General features: G+C 34.1%; 1 protein-coding gene across 1 annotated transcript; it reads left to right on the top strand.

Annotated features, from left to right (window-relative positions):
- Positions 1 to 9713: 9713 nt before the first annotated feature.
- LOC112048100 (cAMP-dependent protein kinase catalytic subunit 1) lies at positions 9714 to 19692 on the top strand. The gene has a single exon (XM_024085481.2). The coding sequence runs from the start codon at positions 10036 to 10038 to the stop codon at positions 11095 to 11097; it is 1062 nt and encodes a 353-aa protein (XP_023941249.1). The 5' UTR covers positions 9714 to 10035; the 3' UTR covers positions 11098 to 19692.
- The last annotated feature ends 480 nt before the right edge of the window (positions 19693 to 20172 follow it).

Here is a 20172-nt window from a genome sequence, read left to right as displayed (position 1 = left end):
ATTACAATTATCTTGAAAAACATTCAGCCTTACTTCCAACGCGCGGTGTGTAGGGACCGGTTCGCTTCTATACCGGATTTGATAAATGTACTCAGGGTGGTGGAAAGATCAAAAATAAATTGTGAACAATTTCGGGAACCAGGAACCAACAAAAACTTATTAGAACCAGACTTAAACGGAGGAAGTTAGAGTGCCAGATAACCAAATTCTCGAAATAAACGACAATTCATTAGGAATAAATAAGAAACGTTGCTGGAATTGTAGGCAAAATGGACATTTATTTCGGTCATGTACCATTCCAAAGCAACGTCTATTTTGTTATAGGTGCGGTAGATTTGGCACAACTTCAAAAGATTGCTCGTGTAAGGGAAACGGGGCAGGGGAGGGCAACAATCAGAAATCTGCCTAGTTGGATCTCCCCTTGATAGAAATAGCAAAGAATGGCAGAATTGGTTAAAGGTAGTTAGTAAAATGTTCGTAGGCCATGAAATAGATAATCTTACTGTTTCCAAAGAGAACGATAACCGGTCATATGTAATGTTAGAAATTTTAGACCTTAATTGCACAGGTTTATTAGATTCGGGAGCAAATAGGACTGTTATTAATCCAGATTTTGCTCTGACCTTAAGATCTTTGGGACTAAAGCCGTATAAAAGAAAATTTGACGGATACATTTCTACGGCGGACGGTACAAATCATACTATTTCTGAGTTATTTGATGTACCCATTAAATTTGATGGTCAGTCTCACGTCATGTCTCTATTAGTAATGCCAGGTTTAGTGCAAAATTTGTTATTGGGGAAGGATTTTTTTGACCAATTCCATATCAGGTTCCAATTTAAAAGCGATATACCAATTGGTGATACTCAAGTTAATACAATAAATCTACATACAACCAGTACATTAGTATCACAAAATGATTTAGATGAATTTGAGCAGGATGAACTCTCGAAAGTAATAGAGGAAATGAAATGCACTATAGGGGTTGGGTTAGGCCGAACGAACTTAATAGAGCATAAGATAGATACGGGTGACACCAAAGCAATTTATCAAAAACCATACAATTTCTCACCAGTCGTAAGAAAACAAATTGAAGCTGAGTTAGATGACATGTTAGCTAAAGATGTGGTGGAACCATCCTATAGTTCATGGTGCTCACCCGTACTTATAGTTAAGAAACCAAACGGTTCTAACAGGCTTTGTTTGGATAGTAGGCAGCTGAATAAAGTGACTCGAAGAGATACATATCCCTTACCTCGTGTTTCTTCCATTTTGGATAGCTTACGTAATGCTAGGTATTTAAGCACTATAGATTTAAAGTCAGCTTTCTGGCAGTTGCCACTGGAGGAGTCCAGTAAACAGAAAACAGCCTTTGCGCTGCCAGGTAAAGGCCTTTTCCAATTCAAGGTCATGCCTTTTGGTTTAGTAAATGCATCGCAGTCCCAGCAAAGACTGATGGATATGTTATTCCAGTCAAAAAATGATAACGTTTGGGCATATTTAGATGACATAGTAGTGTGTTCGTCCACCTTGGAGGAACACTTAAAGTTGTTGAGATGGGTCACTGAAGTGCTTAAGAAGGCAGGCTTAACAGTAAATATGGAAAAATGCCACTTTGCTAGATCATCCCTGCGATATTTAGGATACATTATTGATAAGGACGGATTGCGCACTGATCCCGATAAAGTGTGCGCTATCTTAAATTTTGCAAAACCAAAGAATATTAGAGAACTCAAAAGATTTATCGGTTTAGCTAGTTGGTACCGCAGGTTTGTAAGGAATTTTTCCGAAATAGCAGCCCCCTTACATCAGCTGACAAAAACAAAGGGTGTACCTAAATTTAAGTGGACAGCGGAAGCTGACAAGTCATTTTTAGAGTTAAAAACACTTCTAACTACCACTCCAGTAATTACTTGTCCTGATTACTGTAAACCATTTTTTATACACTGCGACGCGTCAAAACATGGTATAGGAGCGGTTTTGTGTCAAAAATCAGATAATGGAGATCAGGCAATTGCTTATTTGAGTCGTAAGCTTAATAACCATGAAATAAAATACTCCACGTCGGAACGAGAGTTACTTAGTGTAGTGTTTGCAGTAGAGAAATTTCGGCCATATATTGATGGGGCTCATTTTACAGTTGTGACTGATCATAGTGCATTACAATGGTTGCACAAGATGAAAGACCCCCATGGTCGATTAGCCAGGTGGGCTATGAAGCTTCAACAATTTGACTTTGATGTAGTGCATAGACCTGGTTCCTGCAATGTAGTTCCAGATGCCTTATCACGCTCTTTAGAAATAAATGCTATCAAAATTCAAGATAAAAATAAAGACAGCTGGTACAAAAATAAAGTAAAAGTCATCTGTTCTGGGGCTGATCAAGATCCAAGTTGGGCGGTTGAAAACGGCTTGCTTTTAAAATCAGTATCATTGAAGCAATTTCCAGTAACTAGCCGTTGGAAAATTTATGTACCCCAAAGCTTAAGAACAGATGTATTGCAAGAATGTCATGATTTATCTACTTCAGGACATTTCGGTATTAGAAAAACATTATTCAAAATTAAGCAGAATTACTACTGGCCTAGCATGTTGAGAGATGTAAAGGATTATGTTAATAATTGCAAAACATGTGCTAAGGTAAAAGTATCTCAGCAACCTTCTTTTGGAAAAATGGGACAGCATAGAGAGGTATCAGGTCCATGGGAAGTGGTAAGCTTAGATTTGATGGGTCCGTTCCCAAAGAGTAGAAAGTGCAACACTATGTTATTGGTTCTGACATGTTGGTTTAGCAAATTTACCCTACTATTCCCTTTACGCACAGGAAAAGCAGATAAAATATGCGAGATTATAGAAAGTCAGTTCCTATTATTTGGTTCTCCGTCAGCTATAATCTGCGATAATGGTAGGCAGTTTTTGTCTGAAGACTTTAAAAATGTTGCCAACAAATTTAATGTGAAAATTTGGTACACACCAAATTACCACCCACAAAGTAATCCGACAGAACGGGTAAATAGAGTCATAGGGACCATGATCAGATCATATATTCAGTCAGGAAAACATAATAATTGGGACATCTACCTCAATGATATAGGTCATGCTATACGTACAGCGGTTCATGAAGGCACGGGCTACACACCATCTTATTTATTTTTTGGTCGGGAAACAAACGTACCTCCAGTAAATCAGTTTGAATATTTAAAGGACATTAAGGAAATTTTGCCATTACCAGACCAACAATCATTCATCAATAATTTAAAATTGCGTGGCCAAATTAATGAAAACGTTAAAATTAAGTTACGGCAAACACACGACAACAGTAAAATAATCTATGATCGTAAACATAGACAAGCACATTTTAAAGAAGGAGATATAGTATGGAAGAGAACCAAATACTTATCAAAAGCTTCAAATAAATTTATGTCTAAATTAGCACCCAAATTTGAAAAGGCTGTAATCACAAAGAAAATTTCGGAAAATATTTTTAAATTAAACAACGCTTTTGGTAAAGATATAGGTCTCTGGCACGCAAAGGACTTAAAAGCATACTAAACTGAATGCAAAAAAAAAAAAATATATATATATAAATATATATAACTTGCAATTTTTTTTTTGTGTGGGTAGGGGTATTTGATATGAATAGCAGCTCAATGAGTAGGAATATTTCAAATACGAAGAACATTTCCACATAGCTTAGTAAAGACTGCACAGCAATGTGGGTAAACTGTCGGACCTAAATTAATATGGTCGTGAGTTCGAACCCTAGCCAAAATGTCAAAATGTCTTTTTTAATTTATAGGGAATATGTATGACGTGTATTAGTTATTTGCAATTAATTAAAATTATTGTATTATTGTATCGGCCATTTTGTGGAGAGATTGAGTTGAGGTCAGACGGTTGCATTGTGTAAGGCGTCGTCGCTTCAAAGCTACTACTGTGTACAGACATTTGTGAATAATTACTGTCAGTGATTTAGTTTTGCTTTAATTGTCTAAAGTGTATTTTGGATGTGTTGAGAAGGGTAAGTGTTAGACTAATATAAAACTCGCGCATTACTTAATACGTAGGTAACGATTAGATTAAACATGATGTTGTTTCTATTGTTCTTAGCCTCTTGAAACGCCTTCTCAGCACGAGGGAACTGTATCACATTGTATTCACAAACCGGATCCCTGAGGGTCAGCTCCGAGCTAGCACTATTGAAAGGCTTGGTAGGGTGCCTGCAGAACAACTAAACGCAAACCCTCCTGGCGTCCAACATTAGTTCAATACCCGTAACAAGGTTTATGGAACGAAACTAACATTTATGTTTCATTATTTTATCAAACTTATTTATAAAATTGCCGTTAGGCCTAGTTCGGACTGCTTTAGTATTCTAGTCTAGTAGCTACGAACGATTTTTGGGCCGTAAATCCAAAAATCGTTCGTACTCTACTAAAATAATCCGAACTAAGCTTTACTCAGAACGTCCTCAGGATTTGATCCAGGAACGATCGTTTTGGCCTTCCCCTTCAAACATTTTCATTCACCCTCGCCCTTTAAATTCCTTTTGTTAGTCTCCTTTCATTCATCATCTCTATGTACCTATGGTCGAAATTTTCTTAGATGACTTTTTTACACAACAATAATGGCCGACTATGAATCAAAGACAATCAGTAGGGTTGAGAAGTTAACGGCGGGCATCGGAACGATATCAAGTAGGTATCATTATAACTGAAATACCTAAACTAAAACATCCGTTACTATACTACGTTATCTTAAAAGGGAACGTATAGTAACGTTTTTCGGTTGTGTGCATTTTAAGAAATTAAATATCACGTGTCACAAACGGTGAACGGTGCACGGTTTATGCCTATGGGTACGCGTGGTTAAGAAATGGGGTAATCTTTTTTTATTATTATTATAAATATACTTAAACAATACACATCACTATCTAGCCTCAAAGTAAGCATACAGAGTAGCTTGTGTTATGGGTGCTAAGATAGTTGATATTATAATATTAATATACAATTATATACTACATATAAATATATAATGTATAAATACGCTACATATACACTTATATAATGTATAAATACACACAGACACTTAAAAACACTCAATCTCATCACACAAATATTTTCCAGTTGTGGGAATCGAACCCACAGCCGTGGATGCAGAAAGCAGGGTCACTACCCACTGCGCCACGCGGCCGTCTCTTTCTTTAATCTTTTGGGGACGTACTAACGTCCAAGATTTGCTTATACTTCAAAAAAGTGTGCACGTATCCACGTACATACTGGGTGTAAGGGACATGATACCGAAAACTGCATGAAGAGGTTAAATTTAGTTTCCACAACGATATTTTAAATACCAATTACGTCGGAAATAAGAAAATTCAGATTTTGAAAATTTTGAGCACGCAATGTACAGCGAATAATGCGATAACAACGCTCCGCAACCTACTGCGTACGTACACGTAGGTACGTACGCATCGACAGCAAATCGGCTGGCTACACTTACCTATCTAATACCTATTTTTTATACTTTTTTTAACTAGGTACAGGTAGTTAACTTACTGCAGGTTGTTTCTCGTTTACGAGACGTTATGTCGTCGTAGTAGGTACGATATTCATGAGTACTGAATTGATTTGATCTAAGCATTTCAAGACTTCTCAGTCAACACACACAAATACACACAATACAAACGACACAATTGTATGAGTATTCGTTACAGAAAATCACTACTAACAGAACATAAAACATACACAAAAGTTTTTGAATTTTGGTTTGTTTGTCAACAGACCGCCGAACACGAACTAAAGAAAAAATAGCGTAGCGTCTAGCAAAAGGACCTAAAGTTTCAATATTTTGAAAATACCTATTAACCGCGCCGCGTGGCTTAGGTTAGAGAGAGATAGCAATTATTTTCCTCGGCACCGGCGGCGGTCGGCAATACAACGTCGCGCAGTTTGTTTGTGACTTTGTATATATACCTATTAGTCGTGACCTGCCTATTTGACCTCATGGAAAACAGCTGATCGCGCGCATTTTGCAAATTAAATTTACATTGCTAGTTTTTGTCAAAAATCTTGATTTGACGATTTTTATTAAAAATCGTATTGAGATAGATGAAATAAGTACTTCTAAGCTGTAATTAGTTAAAAAAAACTGTAAAAAAAATTTCAATATCGTGAAAAGACCGACAAAAAATTTCAACGCTGAGAGACTCAGAATCATGTACTGAACCACTGGATTAAGTTTTCGTTAGCATGCCCCTTACACCCAGTATAGGTAACCGTATTTGAATAAACTAAAACTGTAGACTCTGCCCTGCATGTATATTTTTGAAATATGTAAAATAGTCAGAAAAAAAGTTAATTATTACGAAAATACTTATAGACCACGGTGTTTCCATAAAAAAAAAACTCATTTACCCTTCTTCATAATTATTACTCTACAGCTACAACTTAATGTTATCCATACCAGTGTTTGAATAATGCTACTATTCGTAAGATATCTTTTACGCTATAGAATAACGTGAGCATATTTATTGTATAACATCTTTAAACTAACAACATATCAATTATTAAAGAATCATTCATTATCATTTATCGATAAGTTAACGCTCGATGTTATTTACCCATCCTTGCTTTTCATAGACAATCTAGCGTTACGAAATGTCAAATTGCCGTAATCGTAGTTAAGCTGTGCAAATTAATCTCGTTGTGATTTTGTTTTTCAGAAAATAAATGTGAATAAATCGTAAATTCGGTGTAGTTTTTGGTGTAATTCGTACTGTACGCGTATAATAAAGGATTTAGACACTTTGTTCTTTAGAAATTACGTATAACGTAAGTGAAATATGTGATTTTAGTGACAAGACGGGTTTGTTTTGTTCATAAGACTTCTAAGAAAATTTCGACCATACGTGCATCTTTTTAAAAGTTGGATACACAGATTAATGAATGTAGGGTAATATAATATAATCTTGATTTTTCCCAACCTACTGTATTATGGACTATTTATAATGTGGCGACTTATTAAAAAAAATGATTTAGTCGCCACTCGCTAGCTAGGCATGTGTGTAGAGACCTTAAACAAAAATAATTATGGCGCGACCTTTTTGCCCGAGCTAGGCGCCTTCCGTATAAATTACATGTTAATAATAAATAAAATATCATGAACCATCTACGAACTGAAATAAAATTACAAGTTTAGAAATTACGTCTAGTGACTGCCCTGGTGGACGATTATTGAAACTTCGAATTCTTAATTTGGATTTGAAATCTTGTCGAGAAGACTTAAAGTACCTATTCATTTATTTTTTATTATTTGTTGAAGCGAAAAGCTAGGGTTGTGCTGTTATGTAAATCGCACAAATAGGTATATTATCAAATTGGCTAATATTTCGTTTCGTTTTATATTGAACCAGGCAGCTATTTCTTATCTTGAAAACTATTTCAATTTGTCACGCATTCTGTTCACCTACATAGGTATGTGTAGTACAAAGACCATGAATATATTTTAAACTAGGCATTTTATGCAAACGCAAAATTACCTTTTTGGATGGAGATAAAAATAATTTTATCCACGTACTTTTTGGCAACCAAAATAATAAAATACATATTGCAAAAAAATATAGATTAACTTTTTTAAAGTTGTTCTGATTATTACTTAGACCATTAATAACTGGTCTAAGGATTATTATTATTGTTATCTATACTAATATATGTATAAAGCTGAAGAGTTTGTTTGATTGAACGCGCAAAACTGTCCGATTTAAAAAATTCTTTCAGTGTTAGATAGCCCATTTATTGAGGAAGGCTATAGCACAGTAGATATAATAAGGCTATAGGTTATATATTATACCCATATTCCTACAAGAATGGGAACCACGAGGGTGAAACCACGCAGCTAGTTTTGTTATAAATTAGGTAAAAAAAGGGTAAAAACTTAGATACCTACAAAAAATAATAAACTACCAAGCCAACCTAAGAATAAATTAATGATTTGTAGTCTGTCTATTATTATACAATATCTGCGACCTTCTTCGAATCTTAGATGCGAAGTAGCGCCATCTTTCGTGTTATTTCAGTACTGACTTTATACGGTATTGCTATACCAAAAATGCGGAATTCGTATGGTAGGTTTATAATCATTATTAAAAAAACATTACCCTTCTTCTGATGCAGCTGGGTATAAACAATGAAAATGGTTTTAACTTAAATTTGATTACATCATAAGCGAGGATTCTACATGCGAGTGTGGGATGAGGACCTAACACGTAAAAAACGACAGGAAACAGAAGTTGTTCTTTCTATTAGCTAAAAAAATTATACATTAGTATTTTTTTTTTGTTTTGCGGTTTTTTGATGTTCCCTTAAAAATGGTTGTACTGGAATTTTAAAAAAGGATTTTAAAGCTTGAATTTGTTAGTTTTAAGTTGTTAATTTATCTACATTGAATTTTTATCAAGCAACGTGTTCTGCTCAATCCTAAAGAATACCAATGTGAGCTGTCAGTGTCATGTAATATTGTCAAATGTCAGTAGGTATTACACAAGTTAAAAATAAATATTAAACCATAGGCAGAGAAAAAAACAATCCTATAATTGCTTTAAAAACATCATAAACGATCGTGATGACCGTGACGTCATATGTGAGCTGTTGTTTTAGTGCTAATTTCAAATAGATGGATAAAAATTATTTTATTTTTCTATTATATAACATTTCTTTTTTAAAAAATTATATTTATTACAGGTATAAAACTTACAGTTTTAATATATTTTTACGAAAACTGTCAAGTAGGTGCTTCATATTTATTCTTAGGGGTAGGGTAGGGATTTGGTAGGGGTAGGGTAGGAGTAGATTAGGGGTAGGTAAGGGGTAGGGTAGGAGTAGTTTAGGGGTGGGGTAGAGGTAGGGTAGGGGTAGCGAATAAGTGTACAAAAGTCATAGTGAAGCTTGATCGGGTCCGTTAGTATTATATAATGTAAAATGTATTGTATGGTATTGCCTGAATATCCTACCTCTACCTTAAAAAAATGCTAATTTTCATTGTTTATAAGATGTATTCTGCTATTCGAGGCGGAGACAACCATGAAAATTGGTCCAGCAGGTCCCGAGTAATAAGTGTTGTAACAAACCCGTCTTTGTTTTATATATATAATAATCAATGATAATTTTATACTATAGATCGGTTACAACCCTACAAAATCACCGCAAAAAGAGATCCGAATAATAGGCTACAAAACTGAGCGCACACATGCACAATTTTGTCTTTAATTACTTATTCCATTATTTATTTATGTCCCGAAATAAAGAAAGTCGAAAAAAGTAATATCTTTTTGAATACAATATCTTTTTCCTCATTTCGTATATGGTGTGGTAGATTACTGTAAATTTTTACTGACATAGCATATGGTCTGGAGCTGTGGAGTATTAGTTTCGAAGAATGGGGTAGGTTAGTTTATTTTTGTTTTTCGTGGAAGCACCGTGATTTATTAGTATTTTCGACTTTTTTGTACTTTAGAGGCAGTTGATATAAATAACAGACTAAATCACGTTTATTCGTCTTCTACGTGTATTCTACATAAAAGTCATGAAAAAAAAATCGGACTTTAGCTTTACACATTATTTCATTTCTTCTATCGTCTAGGTCAAAATTAGAAATATTGGTAGAAATTGTAAAAATAAAGGTAGTTTCTTCTCCAATCAAATGGCAACACCGTTATAATGACCGCCACCCGTGAGCGAAACGTTCGCTCGATCTCGCTCTGTCGATCGAGTTTGGCAGTGGAAGCCATTTTATTCTTGTGAATGTTACAAAATATTTTTCGTAATTTCTCGATTTCAAACTAATCGTGTCAATGTGTGCCTCCAACAAGTGTCTTTTGTGACGTGCATTCGTGCTGTAAAAGTTGATAATGTTCGTGTTTCATATCGGTCTGTGGTGACCTGCCCGTTTCTTACGGACGTAGGGGCATCGATTAGTGCACACAGACAGCCTCTATAACGGCGAATCGGGGCTCTGGAATAGCGAGTGGTGTGCGCCATGGGCAACAATGCTGCCACCGCCAACAAAAAGGTGGACGCCGCCGAGAGCGTCAAGGAATTCCTTGACCAGGCCAAGGAGGACTTCGAGGAGAAATGGAAGAAGAATCCTACTAATACCGCCGGACTGAACGACTTCGAGCGAATAAAGACGCTCGGCACGGGCTCGTTCGGCCGAGTCATGATAGTGCAACACAAACCCACCAAGGAGTATTACGCTATGAAAATATTAGATAAGCAAAAGGTCGTCAAGTTGAAGCAAGTCGAACACACGCTGAACGAGAAGCGAATCTTGCAGGCGATCAACTTCCCCTTCCTCGTAAGCCTTAAGTTTCACTTCAAGGACAACTCCAACCTGTACATGGTTCTAGAGTACGTTCCGGGCGGAGAGATGTTCTCTCACCTCCGCAAGGTCGGTCGTTTCTCGGAGCCGCACTCGCGCTTCTACGCCGCCCAGATAGTGTTGGCGTTCGAGTACCTGCACTACCTCGACCTCATCTACCGGGACCTCAAGCCTGAGAACCTGCTGATCGACTCGCAGGGCTACCTCAAGGTGACGGACTTTGGTTTCGCGAAGCGGGTGAAGGGTCGCACGTGGACGCTGTGCGGAACACCCGAGTACCTCGCGCCCGAGATCATCCTGTCCAAGGGTTACAACAAGGCGGTAGACTGGTGGGCCCTTGGCGTGTTGGTTTACGAGATGGCGGCCGGATATCCGCCGTTCTTCGCCGACCAGCCGATACAGATATACGAGAAGATCGTGTCAGGTAAGGTTCGCTTCCCTTCACACTTCGGGTCCGATCTGAAAGACCTGCTGCGGAACCTTCTGCAAGTCGATCTCACGAAGCGGTACGGCAATTTGAAGGCGGGTGTGAACGACATAAAGGGACACAAATGGTTCGCGAGCACCGACTGGATCGCCGTCTTCCAGAAGAAGATCGAGGCGCCGTTCATACCCCGCTGCAAAGGCCCCGGAGACACCAGCAACTTTGATGACTACGAGGAAGAGGCGTTACGCATTTCCTCCACGGAGAAGTGTGCGAAGGAGTTCGCTGAGTTCTGAGCGCTCTGGAGTCTGCGCGTTAGTGTCGCGCAGGTGTCTCGTTATAGTGAATCTATTGTGGCTCTGTCGTGGAGCAAATCCTCTTGCGGGCAGCTTTGGGTGTACATAGACATTGAAGAACCCCAAGCGGGCACCCTGAGTGTCTCAAATTTGGAGTATAGGTGAAAAGATAGTAGAATTGATCCTGATATTTTTGTGGCATGCATTCGCTTAGTGCCCTTTCAGTTGGTATAGACAGATGTGGCGGTAGCTCTTCACGTGTCACCCCTACATACTGATAGTGTACCAGTGTTTCTGAAGCCGAATCGAGTGTTGTTTTGGTACTCCGTAGTTTGCCTTTGATAGCATCGGAATGTGGTAAGCAGTAGTCTTTCTTTTATAATTGTTTTTTTGTAAACACAAGTTATGTATTATTCGAGTTTTCTTGTTGCTTATTTAGATTTATAATTCCTCATGTCTACTCTTCGCAATTTTCTATAGTGTATCCAAAAATCATAACTGTTGTGTTATATTTTCAGTCACTAATTAAGTTAGTCGTTGATAGGGACATTATTAATTGAATTTGGAGTTTTAAATCTATAGATTGCCTTGATGTACAAACACAATCATTTAAATTTACATAATTCATTTAACTTTTTCTTACTAAGCAGTCACTCTTAGTTACTCAGGTCAGTAAGTTATAGAACAGGCTCATGATTCTTTATGGTGTTTAATCTTGTAAATGCAATTTGTGACGTCACATTTTGACTGACCCCTTATTGCTTAGCTCATAATTACGTTGACAGTGTCATACAGAATCAGGGCCTGATCAATTTTAAGCTAAAAGGCATATCTATTTATTTGGTTAGATTGCTGTTTTATTAACATTTAAGTACTGACATGTAACAATCAATAATATTTAATTCTCAAAAAATAATTAAAAAATCAATCCTAATAACTTTTTGACTCATAAAATCAATCAAATCGCTGTTGCAAAGCAAGCTCTATAGACTGTGGTCAAATTTGTGAAACATGTTTTTGTAAAGATGCTCTAGCAAGAAAATGTCATAACTGTGAAAATATTAAAAAAAAGGCAAATCGGCCTTAAGTATGGTTTCACCCTTTTTGTCAAAGTTTTTGACAGTTTGACATTTTCGCCATTTTCTTGCTTTATGTTAAATAGACATAGACATAGATAGACAAAACTTGTGAATACGCTATCCAACACTTATCAAAAATTGGTTAAACCAACACATAATATTAAATTTCTTATAAGGGACAAAATGTCACAGTACATAGGTAAGCTACCATTGCATAAAAATAAAATCCCCAATTTTCATTACATTGTGACAATAATGTTATTTTTGGTGATTAATGGAGATTCTTTAGCAATATCTTTAATCAATCAATGTCTTTAGCATGATCTTCTTAACTGCTGGACAGCTATAGAAGAACTTTCAAATCTGAACTTTCATAATTTAATAACAGTTTTGCACTATAACCTGCCCATGTTGAGCCAAAGATCTACAACAATCATCAAATTGCAAAGCAAAATTTATACAATTCAATGATTTTTGTAGATCTTTAGACTTTGTTGACCCTTTCCCTCTTGATATTTATATATTTGCTCATTGGTTGAAACATTATACACACCTATAATATGTAACAAAACATTATATATTGGACAGGATGTCTCTTACACACCGGTCAATTTAGGCTCCACCAAATTAGCAGAACAAATGCATTATTATATACTTACTGCACTATCACAAGACTAGGAAACACAAAACATCATTAAGTACAAAAACTCAGCAAAATTACTCATAATAATCATGCTTATTAAAGGAAGGCGTCCACAGATCCACATCATACACAAACATATTTATTTTGCAACAAACATATTTTAGTATTCTTTGTATAAAAAGACATACAAGTGTGCTCACTGATCCACATTGCATTGCATTTATAGTTTTTTGTGTGTTTTTAAAATGGAAAGTTTCTTTTTTATCATTTGACATAGATCTCTGTCAAATTATAAAAAAGAGCACACAAATTAAGACACAATTTAAACACTATTAGATGATGCATAATGCATATGATAGTAAATAGTCATACTATACCTAGCAAGGTGCGGGTGACAGTTGCCTTATGATGCTCATAATACATGCTATTATCGTGAAACACAATAAACTTTTAAGAGTGAGGTGCAGGTGACAGTTGCCATATGACATTCACAATACATACTATTATCGTGATTCATTACAAACTTTCCAAAGTGAAATGAACTGTCACCCGCACCATCCTACAGTGCATGAACTATACCAGCCAAAAAACCACTAGAGCCTGCATAAGCAGTAAAGAGTTTCACCTTTCGCATTCTCTATAATGTATGTAACAAACTTCATAGCACACCATCGATAGTAAGCAGAGCAGTCTGCTTGGTGGTATAAAGCTATAGGAGACTCACCTGGACTGTCTTTCTGCTAATTGCCAATAAATCTTTTATTAATATTTCTTTGGATAATTCTAAAAATATGAATAATTTGGGTTGCAGTGTGTATGTAATATGTAGAATAATAATGGTAAGCTTTGAATAGTATTTGATTGCAGGTACAGGTAAAAAAATTGGTAACTGCCAATGGATTTGAAGTAGGTTTAATATTTAAAAAAAAATTGTCATAGAACTAACCCATCAATAAAAAGCTAGTCAAAAATTCAAGGTACTAAAGAGAGAGTCTAGATGTAATTAAATATTTATTTTAAACAATCAATGCACAGTTTTTACAGTAAATAGTCATTTGCTTACAAATTCTTATCTAAATTGACAGATCTAAAAGTAGTGTGATTAGGTATGTTCACAACCACAGATATAAGAGGTAACTAGATTTATAAAGTGAAAATTCTTTATATTGAAACCAGCGTACCCAGGGGCGTGGCCTAAATGACAGTTTATTATTTTGTGAAAAATGAAATATGTCACCCTTACTTTAGAATTGAATATTATTTATTCCTTTTGTCACAGAACAAAACAAGACTGCTAGTACATGCACGAAGATGTTTGCGATGTTCCGCACACTCGGGTGTACGCAGGCCACGCCCCCTTGCTACTTCTATTGCTAAAAGCGTTAGCTTTTAGCGTTGTCTGTTCTGTGTTCACAACAGTTGACATTGTTGAACAGAACATAATTTGGCATTTCAACTGGTTTTTCACCAGCGAAAAATATTACAACACATCTATATAACTTTGTTTTACTTTTTACAACCATTGGGTAGGAAATAAAGCAAAGAAAATAAATTATCTGATACTTAATGGTTTTCACAGAACTTATAAGTAGTTATGTTCAAGAAACGCAGGATTCATTACTTGAACATATCTGCTTTAAATAATAGATTGAATATGATAATTATATTTATTATTTATATGTATGTGATAATTAAATAAATAATCCTAGACTTTACAGACTTTCACTTTTTAGGCCTGTCAATTTATGATTGAAATTTGTATACACAAAATATATGTTCATCATATGCATCACAAGAAAACATAGTCAGTACTTAAAAGTTAATTACATTGTTGAATATGGAATAAAGTTTTTTTTTTTTAATTTTTGACTTTTTGTTATTGTGTTTATTTAATATATTAATATTGTTGAATCAGCTGATATTTTTAATTAAGGAATTAACTGCATTAAAATAATTAAAAGAGATTAAGTAATTTATTGTATTTTAATGTAGTTGTGTTCATTTGTGCAATTTGACCTGTTTGTGATCTGATGCAAGGATTTGTTTGGATTTAAGTGTATTTATATAGTTCCTTTGGGGCCCTTCATAAATTATTTCACATTTAAAAGTTTTTGACAATTAATTAGACTTTTGTTGCCCATTGTATGATTGCTGATGGTATTTCAAATATTAAATTTTGAGTTTTACTTTAGAATTATTTAATTTGCAATAAGCCATAAACTGCCTGCCTCGTTTTTAAATCTGTTATTGAAAGATGATTTCATATCATCTACTTACCAAGTGCCTATCTAAATCATAAACCTTATGTTCAGGATGCACCTGGGTTCAAATTACTAAATATTCAGCCATTCTGATGTGATTTCTAATGGAGGATTTTGCCAATTGGTAAGTTGGGAATATAAAATATATCATGTGAGGTAATTTATAATTGGCCCCTTTCGTAGATTTATGTATTATTGTAATGGTGTAAGTGAAATTGTCTGATAATTAATTATTGTATGAGCTTGTATGAATCAGTTACATAAATTATGTTACTGTGACACTTGTTACAGTGACATTTTGTATGGAGCTGTAAAAACCTTATTTTCATGGTCTGTACAAAGACAGTTTTACACCAATGTAATTAATTTGAAAATTACACCAGGGGTTGTATTTATAAATTATATCAAAAAGTAGGTAAAATATAAATTATTTAATGCATAAAAATAAAAGAAATTTCACTATAAGAGCTACTCAAATTATGGTGAAGTAAACCACGACAGTTGTAAAGCTATCAATTCAGTTTAGAGGGATTCTATTTGTTTTGATTGTCTGTGTAAATTAGGAACAGTTAAAAAATTAAAAAAAAAAATTGAAATTAGCTAGAATTTATGTCAGTAATTCTTTTCATTATAGTGTAAAAACGCTGCATCATAATCAATCCTCTTGTTTAGGAGCTGTGATGCTATTACAGACAGACAGACATGTGTCACACCATGTCCGGAAGATGAAAATTAAGAAAAAAAAAACAATGTTCCTAATCAGATGACAGTTTACTAGTGATACAAAGTTAGGTTTTTATTTACCAGTGACAAAGAAACCAGTGTTTATATGCATGTGATATAATTTATCAATGTATCGCCCCTCAGTAAACAAATATATGAAAAATTATTTAAAATCAATGCTTTTTGATAAGTAATTAGTTAAACCATAAACCAATTTGGGTTCATATTTGATCAATTATGATCAAGTGTTACATGTTTATAGAAAAAAAAGTTTGTTAGCATTTAGATATTAATAGGAAGTTATCCAGGCTGTACAAATAATTATCTACCTAGTTATTTGTAGAGAATTTTACATTGTGAAAGCATTGTACGCATATGTGGTTATAGTCATTAGGTTATATGTCCTGGGATGGTTACTTAACCAATTTTGCACTAACATATATATTTATATATAATTATTATAATATATATTTATTAAATAGTGTATAATTATCTTAACTGACTCCTGTGAATTTTTCTGCTATATGAAAAAGTTTAGAGCTTTTGTTAAAAAAAAAAATAGTTATCAAATCTTTTAACTATGAATAACTATGTTTATATTGGTAAATGCTAAATCATATCAAACCTTAATCATTAAAATAATCATTCTAAATTATATTATAGTGTTGTCCAGCAACAAGTAGCATAGAATTTTTTTTTTTGAAATTAAATCTAACGCCATTTGTACCTTAGCTGCTGAAGTATTTGTTCAATGCATTATCATAGGAGCACCTGGTCAAGAAATTAATATATAGGGTGTTAGAATATTGAATTTGTTTTGCTTTTTATATACACCCTATTATGTAGAAATACAAATTTCATTGTTATTTTACAAAATGTTGTGATCCAGGTTTAATTTGGTGCCATAAAATGTTTTAAAAGGTTTCATTACGTAATCACTTGGTATTTAAAATTACTAGGTATTTAAGCACTACTTTTTTTAGGCCAATACATGCATTTTCTTATCAGTGTTCTTCATTATGCCACCTTTACACTCTTGTCGACAAAAATGGTTACCGTACTGTATATGTGAAAGCTTACATGTTGAAGATCTTTTATTGGTTGTAATTTATTCAAACTAATCAGCTAGAACTATTCGATAATAAGTGGTCCCAATTGATGTATGTTATATGGTAATACACAATTACGCGAAACTATTACAAGCCATGAAATTATGATTATTTTCCAAATAAAAATACGAAGAATAAAGAAGTAAAAGCACATTTAAGAGTCTCCTTACGATGATTGGGTTCTAAAGCCATTTTTTTCTGTGTATGTCAGTGTCATACAGATTTGTCGGGTTAAATAGTGGCCGGTAAACAAAATTTATCATTTAATAATTATAAAATAACATTTTAAGTGTTTCTTAATTAAGCCTACATTGAAGCAGATGAATATGAATTTGGTTTTGAATTAACAGCTTGTTTCTCAACGACATTTTACTAAGAATGCGTTAACTTCGCTGAATTTGGTAATCATAATTGGCACAAAAAATTGCACGTCGAAAGTACGGCATATTTAATTCAAACAGCGAAGAGAGATGCAAAGATCTTACGGATTTTAATTAACGAAAAAAAATCGATTTCATAACAAAGAAATGTTTTTAAAATCACATTTTTTAATTGCTTGGCTATTTTTTCAATGCTCTATTTATTTAATGTAAACTTTGCTTGTTTTCGATTAACCATAGATTCGCACATCACATCTACACCTTTTTATTATCTTTCTTGTTTCTATACAAATAAAGATCTAATCAAATATATCATATTCTATTCACTGATATCATATGAGTGCGCTCAATTCATTTCTAATTTGAATAAATTCGATAATATTATAAAGAATTAAGTTTGGGTATTCAGTATCACAATTTTGTGTAATGTTTTATTATAAAACATATAATGTATCTTTATAATGAAACGTTTCACAAATCCTTGTTGGTACTGCTTAGCAGATTTGATACTGAATATCTGAATTGGTATTCTTATCAAACAACGTATTTACGTGAATACGCCTTTATTGCCTGTCAATCATATGGCTCTCAAATAATTATAATGATCCAGTGTGCATCAATGAAAGCTATTGATCTATCAGCTTTGCTAGCCGTAAATATTGTTGTTATTGTTAATTTAATAAATCTTTCATCGTTTATGTATCAAATTTAAAATCAGTTTTTGTATTTAAAAAGTGTAATGTGTTGTGCCTAGATTGCAGAATTTATCCTGAAAAAAAAGCGTATCTGTAGTATGTCATAGATAATATCTGAGATAGTTATAATGGAGCAATTAATAATAAATAATCTAAGATTACTTTCAAGCTATTGTTCACTAGACTTTTGTTTTCATTGTCTCTTATAAGAAGTTACTTGGCGTGTTTTGCCGCTACTCTCACTGTTTGATCATTGTTTGTATCGAGTTTCATTTGTTTGTTAAGTTGTAGGGGATCATGTCAGATTTGCGCGTTTACCTTAGGTGCTTGTTCACGTAAACTAGACTGCAGCCGCGAAAGAGACAGGATTGTAGTTCGGGTGGGCACAAATCTCTAAATATGGCACTAAAAATGCTAATAAATCGATCTATCCCTTTCCAAATTGTGGGCCTTACCACAAGCTCTTAAATCCGTGATGTTTCGACATTTCGTACCCTGAAGGCCATTAAGCTTATCGAAAGATTGTTTTGCATAGCTATTTTGGACGCTATCGACCATTTCATTCATTCAATTCATAGCACTTACTGAGGTAGTAATAGTAAGACATACGCCCTTAAATAAGATGGACAGATCATGATGGTTTTGCTAAAGGTTGTGGTAAGCCCCCTGTACGGTGAAAAGGATAGGTTAAAATTTATAATATGTATGTCAATTTATTTGAGAGAATTGTGAATATACGAACAGATCACCATTATCATTAGTGTGAAATGAGCTAAATTAATGTACGAATGAATCGCGGAATGATCGCGTGTATAAATAAATATATGTCGCTAGTTGTTCATGAACACGCACTAACTGTTCCTTTAGTGGCAAGTGTATTTTTTGGATTGGATTTATATAATATTATTTAAGGAATTAATTACGTGTACTTTCATAATTATCATTGTATATAAAACTAGAGTGATTGTGTACCAGTAAATATTTAGGAGTTTCAAATGTCTGCTTGATATCTGCAGATTTTCATTCCATAAGCTTCACAAAGTGCTAACTGTCAACTCATTAGAGTGGTGGTTCCCAATTAGATTCCACCAAATGTATCTCTCCCATTTGTTAAACAGCATAAGTTAGTAGCAAATTTGACCAAATGACCAGTATGTTCCATCCAAGGCAAATACCGGAATTAGATTTAACAATGATTTTATAGCGATGAACAACTTATTGGTTAAAGCCGATAACTAAATAGAAGTATAATAAACATAAAGAGATATATGAATAGAAGAATTGAGTTTCAAGATAGTAGAGAATAAACCAGTCTGTTTCAAACAAAAGTAATATAAACCAGTATTGTGATAATGTCTTAAGATGTGTCTAATCTTAATTTATACGGACTACTTATAAATTCTTATATATCTAGTTGGGAAACACTGCATTAGACATTCTAATGTGAACATTTTAAAAGCCACTTAGATATTATAAACATTAGCGTGACCGTATGTGTATTTGCGAGCAGTTTTTTTTTGTATCTGTGCGTATAATAATAATTAATGTTAAAATGTTCACGTCTAGATCTATATTATATCGAGTGCCTATAGCATTGAAGAATTCAAATGTAAAAAGTCAGTTAATTTCAAATAATTATTTGTCACCATGTATTGATCTTCCATAAAATTACGATGAAATTAAAAATATCGATGTAACAGTAAAATATTTTGTTTGATTACTATAAACTATTTTTGGTGCGACTATTTATGAGTTATTGAGATTATGTTGAGGGCCCACACTATCTGATTTGGCTAATGCATCGTGTTATGAAGACGTTGATGTACCAAATAAAACGATTACAATATTATATTTCTGGACTGAATTTATGTTGAAGTATCTATCAGTTGACTTATGGAATATAACCAATAATCCTAAACGCAGAAAAAAATCTATTGTGACAAACAATGTGCAGCAAAAATCAGATAAAATAAATTGATTTATTTTATAGGTACAGTTGATAAAATAATAGAAGTAGAAGTTAATACTGTAGTAGGTACAGTACCGTACAATTTGTACAGAACATTTGGCAGACTCCAGCTTAATACACGTGGGGACTGTAAGGATAATGTGCGGCTTCCTAATAAACTGGAATATTCCGGCTGTAACTCTTATATGCCAAACGCCAGATAAAGAACGAATTGTT

The sequence above is a fragment of the Bicyclus anynana genome, chromosome 13 (genome assembly GCF_947172395.1).
Source record: "Bicyclus anynana chromosome 13, ilBicAnyn1.1, whole genome shotgun sequence".
Lineage (NCBI taxonomy): Eukaryota > Metazoa > Arthropoda > Insecta > Lepidoptera > Nymphalidae > Bicyclus > Bicyclus anynana.
Note: the sequence above shows the minus strand (reverse complement) of the source record. Positions and strands in the feature narration are given on the sequence as shown.

Bases quoted from the DNA above. Each gene is read 5' to 3' on its own strand.
- LOC112048100 (XM_024085481.2), top strand. From the start codon at position 10,036: ATGGGCAACAATGCTGCCACCGCCAACAAAAAGGTGGACGCCGCCGAG.